The sequence below is a fragment of the Taurulus bubalis genome, assembly GCF_910589615.1.
Source record: "Taurulus bubalis genome assembly, chromosome: 13".
NCBI classification, from domain to species: Eukaryota; Metazoa; Chordata; class Actinopteri; order Perciformes; family Cottidae; genus Taurulus; species Taurulus bubalis.
The window spans coordinates 19,653,857-19,663,913 of record NC_136601.1 but is presented as its reverse complement, the minus strand read 5'-3'; the positions used below and the strand labels follow the sequence as shown (position 1 = coordinate 19,663,913).

At 41.8% G+C, this 10,057-nt stretch overlaps 1 protein-coding gene across 1 annotated transcript; it reads left to right on the top strand.

Annotated features, from left to right (window-relative positions):
* Window positions 1-2,889: 2,889 nt before the first annotated feature.
* On the top strand, window positions 2,890-6,647 carry eif4ebp3l (eukaryotic translation initiation factor 4E binding protein 3, like). Its single transcript, XM_079228258.1, has 3 exons — window positions 2,890-3,244; window positions 5,163-5,339; window positions 6,072-6,647. The coding sequence occupies exons 1-3, from the start codon at window positions 3,112-3,114 to the stop codon at window positions 6,098-6,100; spliced, it is 339 nt and encodes a 112-aa protein (XP_079084384.1). The 5' UTR covers window positions 2,890-3,111; the 3' UTR covers window positions 6,101-6,647.
* The last annotated feature ends 3,410 nt before the right edge of the window (window positions 6,648-10,057 follow it).

Here is a 10,057-nt window from a genome sequence, read left to right as displayed (position 1 = left end):
TTATACTTCACAGTTGTACTGTGAAGTAAGTTGTGTTTCCTTACTTGATTATAATTAACGCCTTTAATTCACCATCATCCACTGTGTCCTTTTCCATATTTGTCATTGCCTAAAACAGCTTGCTAAACATAACTGTGTCACTGGCGTCAATTTTGTTTTCTGCCAATCCCGTGAATATGTTGTATGAAGGTAGTGAGTCATAATTCTCGCGGTACCCACGTTACCTGAAGGCAACGTGGTTGAGGCCGGTCCTTAGCCTTCTTTGTTAAGTGGTCACTCATGAGACCACGCCCCTTCAGTTTAAACCACGCCCCCCACACCAGATCCGGGACAAAACTCTGAACCCGAAAAATAGATTCGAAACTGTAAAAAAAAAAGTGGAAGTTGAAAATAGACAGAACAGAACTAAATCCAAATTATATTTAACCCCAAAAAACTTTACATAAACTTATTTTTATTTTAACTATACTTGAATTTTTCAAAATTCAACAACAAAACTAGATTTTTCAGGTTCAAATCTTTTTTTCAAATGAACAAAACATTTGACCCAGATTTGGCTCCATACAGGGCCGGCGGTATTGTGCTCGCTACGATTGCCAATTAGCTTGCATCTTATGACCTTGTAGTGTTTTTTAAGCTTAGTTTGTCACATTTGGACTTGCACATCTATGTAAAATGGGTTGTTTGTGTGTACATTACAATGCATGAAATATGATAATTAATAAGGGATATTATTATGAGGGATTTGTAATTGTATGCATATTAAGGTCATTTTTATTACTGTGTAGTGATGTCCATGTTATATTGCAATGCTTAGGATGAATGATTGTTTATCAGGTCACACAGCCACTAGTATGCTGAGGGTCACATGGTAATTTACACATAGAACGTGGTTGGGGGTTTTACAAGGGAGCATTTGGTATTTGGTTTTAAGAACAAAGGGGACTGGACCACTTGTGGTCTGGGGAATCTCTACTGTTCTTATCAGGCACAGTGGGGGGAGGTAAATAGAGTCTGTGGAAGGATGACTGAAAGCTGTAGTCTCATCAGTTGTAACATATAACACTGAATAACAATTCCTTCTAGGTCAAATATTGCGTTAGTAAACACAGGAGGGCAGAGTGAGGACTTCAGGTACCGGAAAACATGAATGTTATGGAGCCATTTTCAAAACCTGCGCCAAAGAGAGACTCCGCCCCTGTGGGACTTTTAGCCAATCGCATGCCGTAGAACTAACCAATAACACGCAAGACTGGAAGGGGCTCGCTTGAACCACAGAGGCGGCAGGTAACTGGGGAACAGACTGTGAATCTGTGAGCTTGAGAGGGTCTCAAGCGAGAATACATACGCTGTTTTTGTGATGAACCTTTTATTAAATACTTTTTAATTATACCTCATCGAATTCCGGACTATTACTTCCCATGATCACCCGGGATTTAAAGAATACATTCTCAACCTCAAAACTATGATGTATGTGATGTGTGACTTAATTTTACATCATAATTAATTATTGGAGAAAAACAAACGTGACACAGTGATTTTAAGGAGAGGGCATCTCTAATGTAGGTCCCTTGCAAGCACTGGGTTAATTAAATCATCTAAATGTATAATTATGAAACATGAAAAATGTCTTAATGTAACATCATTGTTTTTTTTTCTCCTGCAAAAAAAGAATTAATGAAGCTTCTTTGGCACCAAACAGTTTGCAGTAAGGACTCCCGAGGATTATTAAGACTGCAGGGTAGTACTGTGACCTCAAGGGATGTAATCAGTATCATTTTCTTTCTGTCTTTGATAATAACAATAAACATCCAACTATCTTATTTATATGCACAAGAACAGTGGCCCCAACGTGTTCATGTCAATGTCGCCCTCAAGTGGTTGGTAAATGGGAGTAACTACCTAATAGGAAACCGGAATGGAACTCAAACACATTTCATGATATCATTTTTTTAAAGTAATATTATTTTGTTCATTCAGGAAATTGTTAAAAAATAAGGACTTTATTTTTGTTGTCCTCATATGTGTCCACTTATTTACGAACCAAATTGGAAGATTCTACAGGCAATTTGCACAGATTTTGATCATTAATCCTGTTTTTCATTTTTCTCCTCAAACACCTTAAATCACCAAAACCAACATACAACAAAGCATAAAGTAAGATGATAATATACATATAAATTTAATAGGCCCATGACTAATGCAATTACAATATCGCAAGCATGCCAACAAATAACACAAATAGGAAAATAATACCAAAAATGGCATAGATAAAAAAAAAAAACAGAATAGATACAGGAAATGACACAAAAAGTTGTTGTTGTTGAAGTCGATCTGAAGCAGCTGTCGATACTTCGTGAGGAACGTGCTGTCTGCTCCTCCGTGCGCCGCCGGTAGGGGGCAGTGTAGCCGAGTGAGTAACCGGTGGAGGCGGCGGAGCGCTTGATTTGTGAACCAGAGAAGACATGTATCGCAATTTTTTTAATGCTCAGGTTGGCCCAACTCTGAAAACCATGCCATTTCTTGGTCATTCATTTTAGCCCATTCACCAAAAGATAATTGTGTGTTCCCCTAAACTAAATAGCCAAAACACAGACGCTTTTCAGGAAGGTATCAGCTTGTTAAGTGCTGACAAATGCGGTAACATCACATATTTACGTTTTAACGATGCATTTTCTCCTTAATTAAGTGTAAGATAGACAATGTTTCTTTAAAACGTGTGTGTTCTCATCATGAAACTAGATAATCATTCTACAGAACCACCCCTTCTCTTCCCTCCTTTGTTAACACCGCCCCTTTGGCTGTCTTGTACAGGAAAACATTCGCACCACATAGCCGTTGCCCCACGTGTCTCAGAGCCCTTGCACAAAAACATCACGAGTGGCTGCTGCAGCCGTGTGTAGTACAAATACAGCACATGGTAGCTGCTTGTAGCGACGGACACCCCCCGAAACTCTCCTGAGCTCGAGCTCTTGAATTATCCGTTAGCGAGTTACAGTCGCAAAGCGTCTCCTCCGTTTGCCGTAAAGCAGTTCCGTCCGTCTTCGTTACACAGCGAGGTCGAGGACTTTTTAAAAAGACTCTCGCCCCACTCCACCTGCAGCAGCTAGCATGTCGACCGGAACAAACGAAGTGAAAAGCTGCCCCATACCCACCAGGACGCTCACCCTGAAGGACTGGTCCCAGCTACCCGACTGTTACAGCCAGACACCCGGGGGCACCCTCTTCTCCACCACGCCCGGAGGTAAGAACCGCGAGACGCTTTCTCGCGAGGTCGCTCCTATTTAGTCTGCTCTTGTTTTCCGAAATGCGGCCACACCACGGACACTGTTAAGCTTTGCGAAAATGCCTAAAACCCCACGGTCTCGCGAGAAGCTGCAGACAATAAAAACGAGCATAAAACCGCTGATAAAGGGTATCGGTTTATGCTCAAATCGCTGTTTAAATAACCATATTTAAAGGCAAAGAACTGGTCACCACTAATGGGGTGAAGTCGGTGAAGTGGCTTGTTGTTCACATTCTGCACGGTGACAGTTGGCTGCAGCCCCTCACGTTGTCAGCAGGTTTCCTGTCATTTGTTGATTTTGGCAAAGTGAACCAAACAACGGAAGCACGTAGGGCTTTAACGTGAAGTACACGCATGCATAAGAACAGGTTTTACTCTTACTCTATTTCAAATTACTATCGAATACATAGTAACATATGTGTGTGTATATTTCCATTGCCAATAGCGAAGCTGTGGTAACTTTGGCTTACGTGACACATGTTTATTGGCATGAACATAACACTTATGAAAACTCAACTCTTTTTCGACTACACCTTGAATAGGAAAGGTAGCACCGTAGTAGCACTTAAATGGCACTTACTGATAACACTTTGTAGTTTAACTTTATTGAAGAAATTCTACTTTCTTGATTCTTGTTGTTCTGAGTTTGTACTCATGGTTGAATTGCACTTATTGTAAGTCACTTTGGATAAAAGCGTCAGCTAAATGAAATGTAAAGACAACCAGAGCTGTCTTTACCCGACTTGGGGTAGCAGAGGGGTTGGACCCTGCAGGGTGGAGGAGCCACAGCCGTCCTATCCCCGCTGCTCTCTGCTTTGCATTTCAGGAACTGCAGAGAACATTCTGTACAAGTTAAGAGGAGGGAGTGGAAGGAAACTTACTGTATGTAATGCACGGGTAGTGTGAGCGCTCTATCTATCTATCTATCTATCTATCTATCTATCTATCTATCTATCTATCTATCTATCTATCTTGCTCCACAACACATTTCACTCTGCTGGGGTCATGTGTAACTTGCTTAACCTCTTTTATTTTTTTTACGCAATTGCTCCGCACTCTCGGCTGCCTTGCAATGCCTTGCTTGCACTATAGCTTGCATTCCAACCCCCTTTTCCTCGCCCCAATTTGATGCCCCCCCCACTTCTGCTTTGCTTCCCTTTGTCCAGGACGTACTGCTCACCACAGTTATTGCATAACATGTTTTTCCTCGTGGCGAGGCTAAGCAGGTTCAAACTCCAATAAAGAGACAGTTCTCTCCTCGACTGAAGTCGTGCCCTGGTCAAACTTATCACAACAGGCCATTTATGACGCTGTTATTCGCTTGGAGTTTGTCCAAGTCCTGACGATGACGGACATGAGACTTGTCAAGACAACCTTCGATGTTGAAAGCAGCAGGGTTTGTGTGGAGCTTTAGGGTAAAATGACGTCAGCGCAGCTTGAGGAAAAGCCATTTTCGGATGCGCACACACCTCAGCATGTCACATCTGCCCTTAATGTTAAGTCGTACCCAGTCAAAGAACACACATGTGGCTTTAATCTCAAGGCCTCCTGCTTCAAAAAGAGAATGTTTTGTGCTCTGATTTCCAAGAACTCATGGCAGCGGCAGCCTTCAGCCCTCCCCTTTGTATACACACAGAACCCTCCTTTTCCAACTCAAACCCCTCTGGTAAAGGAAAATGATACTCTCCAAATGTGCACATTGCCAAATGTGCAAAAATGCTCTTGAAATAACTAGGCTGTTATATTATTGGCTACTCCAGCATCCAATCAGTTGTGTTTTGTCTTCAAATAATTAACTTCCCTTCCTTTTTTAGAAGATAGATTTGATGTTAATTTAGTTATAGGTTAAACACCAGATTCTCTTTTTGGCCTTCAGGTACCCGCATCATTTATGACAGGAAGTTTCTGTTGGATTGTCGAAACTCCCCTCTGGCCCGGACCCCCCCATGCTGTCTGCCCCAGATCCCCGGGGTGACAGTACCTGCTACACACCCAATGGGAAAACTGCAGGATCTCAAGGAGGAGGCCGAGGAGGAAGAGAAGGACATTGCGGGTAAATTGGCATCTATTCTATTTATTGTTTTCTCTCAGCTTGATTAGTGTTGCAGAGTGGACTTAACTAGGAAACGCACATTTCAGTGTGTTCATACATCTTTAATGCTTTTTGTGGTTCTATGAAATAAAAAGATCCCCCACTCTGCGCAAGGCGTATAAAATCAGGCTAGTGGTAAATTACTCATCGCTTTATATTTCACCTGGTTTAACATAGGCTATGCTATAATGTTTAGATGTTGGTGTCAGTTGTTGTTTCTAAAGGGGTGAAGAAAGTAAAACACTTCTCTTTTTTTTGCCAGAATCTTCAGTTTCTGATAGCGATAACCTATGAATCAATTGCCAAAAAAAGTCATGACAGTGTAACCAACGGTTTGGGCTCATGGGCAAGTTTAGATTCATTAGAGCAAAATGCATCAAACCTCCATTCCTCCTGCCAAAGTACAGACCAGGAGTGCTGACCTCCTTTTTCCTCTGCCTCCCTTGTCTGGGTGTCAGTAAACACACATGACATGTTCTGCGACCTTGCGAGCGACACCCATATTGTCCAATATGTTTGTTTTTTTTCTTGCCAGTTGTGAATGCATTGATAAGGTCTGTACTTTGTGATCCTCTCTGCAGTCCGTTAAGGTGTGGTTGTGTTCTGACTGCAAACACAAATGTTAACTGCCAGCTGATTGTCAAACACCTCCCTTTCTCAATCTTAACTGTTACGTGTCTCCCTTTTCTACAGATGACAACCAGTTTGAGATGGACATCTGAGCTCCGGTATTACCTCCTGTGGAGAGTTATCATTTAAAACACCTCCAGGGTCATTCATGACTGTAATGCATTACATATAAAGCTTTTTTTCACCTTTTTTAAATAAAGGCTTTTGTGAGGAACCAAAAAAAAGAGAGGAAAAGTTGGAAAACTGTAGGGTGTTTTTTACCCTAAAAGTGTGTTAAGCAAAGAAATGGAGTTTAATGGGCTGATTAAGTGGCTCACTCACTTCAGAGCTGCAGCAGGATTGAGAAATCCATTTTGATTTAACTTTTTTTAATCTTTTGTAAATAACATTGTACAATGTAGCCTATTTTTTAAGTTGGGGAATACAGGATGATTACATTAAGACATGTAGAGTTTTTCACTGCAGGCATCAGTTGTTTTGTTGTGTATATCCCCCCACCCCCCAAAAAACAGATGGCTAACTTTCTTTGTGATAATATTGGGGGTCAGCGCCTATTGAAAATCAGCTTCTTCTGTTTTTGTATGGAGGGAGAGCTGAATGTGAATAATTTCAAATAAAGGCTGTTCAGACTGCCGGCAATTTCTTGTGTGTGTATTTTATTTGGTCATTAAATGTGCATCGCCTTCTACTTAAAACCCATGTTTAAGACATTGTTATTCTTTATTACACTTTACAGTATAGTTACGGTTTGTTATCTTTCATTGCAAAGCTGCATGCTGATAATACATTTTAACATCCAGTTTATGGCGCATACAATGAAGTATGTGTACATTATATGAAGTGGAAAAATATGGCTAATTTAGTTTACCGTGCATTTTTTTTGTTTCTTTTATTCAGTGAATGCAATAGTTCTCATAACTCATTTTAAAGTTATACATGTTTGTTTATAGAAAATATGTGTATATAAAATACATTTTGCCCTGAAGCTCATCGCTTGTGTTTTATAAGAGAGTACAGGGCAGCTCTGGTCTGTTAATGTGGGCCTATAGTGACTGGAAAAAGCATGTGTCCACAGAAACCTACATGTTTAATGAGTTACATAACTGTCTCATGTATGGAATGTTTTTGTGCACCGCTGCAGTGAACTCCCTCACTCGGGTAGACAGACTTGGCCCCTGTTAAGTTGATTAAGCAGTATAGCTTTTGGCTTAGTTATCATTCGTCAAACATAAATATATTCTTCTGTTGCTCAAGGTGGAACATTGATCAGTCAAACATATCTTAGTAGATGTACATCTGATGATGCACGACCATTAAAACAAGTCTAGTGAAAGATAAAGATAATTTTTTAATAAGAGGAGTGAATTCAAAGTGCCGCATTAGCACACGTTGCTTAAAATCCTGAAGGCCACCCGTGTACACAGTCAGGGCTAGGTATGTCTGCTTGTTCCAGACACTGATCTGTAGATTAGGGGGGCTGACTGTAGGCGTAGGTCTGCTCTCAAGGAATGAGGTCAGCTGCAGCTCAAAGACCAGGCCTACAGAAACCACTCTGTAGCGTGGGGGCTGGGTGGGACACCTGCTGCTATTTGACCAGGCAGTTATCTCCAATATGTAATCGTTGATGTATTTAATATCTATGAGAATTGTTTAGGTAGCGATGGCATATTTGTTTCATCCCTGGTGACCCCCCAAAAAACGTTTGATTTCAAAGCTACTGCTGATGTCAGGGTATATCTTTGAGTGAGAACAGATAAGCAGGTCCCCATGCGTCATAAGTGAGTAACTGATGTGGGTCAGTCTGCTCAGCTGGTTTTGTCCCACGGCCTTCAGGTGTGACCGGCAACCGTTTAGCGTTGCATCAAAGGTGTCGACTGAGTTTTGTCCAAGATGCTCTGATTTGATAAATGACTCATGATCAGACTCCGAGCATGTGCTCAGTATTTGGCCCATGCAAATCCAGCTTGCTGTGTGCCATAATGTTACTTTGCCCTTGAGCAAATACTGGACCCAGACTGGACCCGCGCTGCAGTACAGAATGATAAGATAACTTTTTGATAAAAGTCTTGGTAATGCTTAAAAACATGCTGATTGACCTGCATGTACTGTTTGAACAAGGTTGTGTGTATGTTTGTTCTTGGCACACGTGAGAAAAATGCCACAGGGATTTCCTATCGGGCAGAATGTATGTGTACGATACTGAAAATTTGACAAATGCGCTCCTACCATTGTGATTATAGGTTTAAAGTGTGTTCACTCTGGACAAAAAATTTGAGATTTGCCTTCCTTTTTATGCATCCGCACCACAGCATGATGATAACATCACCTATATTTAATGTACATGTCATGTAAAAGAATTGCCCGGATAGAATTGACTTTCCAATCACTGTACGTCATTTTTAACATGCAGTAATTGGCCTTTGGAATTTGCTAGCAGGTTTAACACTGGGCATGTGACAGTGACGCATAGGCTTGTCAGAAGCTTTCTGGACGAGGTATCCATCACAGAGCGAGGGCCAAGAGGGTCTGCAAACATGCATCTGACAAAGCTTATGTTGTTGTCTAGAAATGTGATGATTTCTACAAACCCCCATATTGCTTTATTGTGACTATATGGCAAACATATTATTACACACCTTTCAGTGGTAAAAAGTAGTATTGAGTGCTATTTAACGGAATCACCCATTGCGCTGAATCCAAAATATGACGATAAGTGTGTAAATGTGACACAAGGTTCTGCTTGTCCCCCGATATAAAAAGCTTCATCCTGGCTTGTAGAGAACCAGTCGATGGTTTGACTCCCATCCATCCCTGAAATGTTGTTTTGGATGGTATTGTCCTTGTACCATCGTAAACAACATCGCTCCACAAGACCACCCCTTGCATTCCCTCTGAGTTTCAATGAACTCTGGTAATCTTGCCCCATTGCCCTTTTCCACAGGCAAACTATTCCCCTCCCCCTGCTGCCCGTAAGATGGTTGGGTGGAGCTGGGCCGGCAGGCCAGGCTCTATTTCTGTCAGCTGCTCCTGCTGAATCCGTTGGTGTGGGCTCGGGCTAAATTGCCGGGGTGACGATGTAAACAGACACTGGTACACACGGACCTCTTGCTCACCTCTATAGCGACAGTGGGGGCTGAAGTGGATTGCATGTTTATACTCATGCATGATGAACACACATACATAAACTTAACTTTGCATTTCTTTCCATCGCAGGAATTAAGCCAACTGTTCCACACAGCGACTTCTGTCGAGTACACCAGTAAAGGTTTATTCAATGCCTAGATGTGCTGCACTTCATTTACAGATTGTGTTCAGTTTCTTGGATTACACTGCAATCGTAGACGAGTATATTTCATTTCTGGTTTCATATGTTCAGGTCCTGTAGGGGAAGCTTCCAACAAGGGACTATATGAAGGTCGTAAAGTGTAGGACATTACAACAAACACTCTTTTGAATTGACTTTACGCAGCTCAGACTACACTGAACGCAAACCGTGGCCTTGTTCACGACACAACAAATAGGTTCAGAATGACAATGCAGAATACTCGGTGTAGCCATGCACTTGGTCTTAGGATAAAGCTGAGGATTCCTTCGCTGTTTGTTGCCGGATCTGTAACATGCCTCATTCGATAGTCTCAGGTCAGTCTTCTAACAGCTGCAGCAGGGCTATTGCTTCATGTGTCTCAAGTAACAGTACCTTTCACCAACATGTTTTCCATGCATGACTTTGTAATAGCTGTAAATATAGCTTAGCGTGTGTATGTCAGAGGTCAGCTCCTTGTTTCTTGGGGGGGGGGGGCACTGCTGTTCTACAACTCTGTTGTTACAGGCCACCAATAGAACACACTTGTTCTGCAAGCTTTTATCACACGTCGCTATCTGGTATCACCTTACAGAATAGAAACCGTTTCCCTTTTACGTTCCACTGTCAGTCACTGGCTGCCTGGCTGCTTGTATGTCTGCTCACACTGTGCTCATGTAATGTCATGTCTGATGGAGAAACTGAGATGATGTTTCACAACCCATGTCTCCAAACCCTATGACCCCTG

Coding starts and splice junctions, on each gene's coding strand:
- eif4ebp3l (XM_079228258.1), top strand. CDS start 3,112: ATGTCGACCGGAACAAACGAAGTGAAAAGCTGCCCCATACCCACCAGG. Junction 3,245..5,162: donor CTTCTCCACCACGCCCGGAG/GTAAGAACCGCG, acceptor TTTGGCCTTCAG/GTACCCGCATCATTTATGAC. Junction 5,340..6,071: donor GGAAGAGAAGGACATTGCGG/GTAAATTGGCAT, acceptor CCTTTTCTACAG/ATGACAACCAGTTTGAGATG.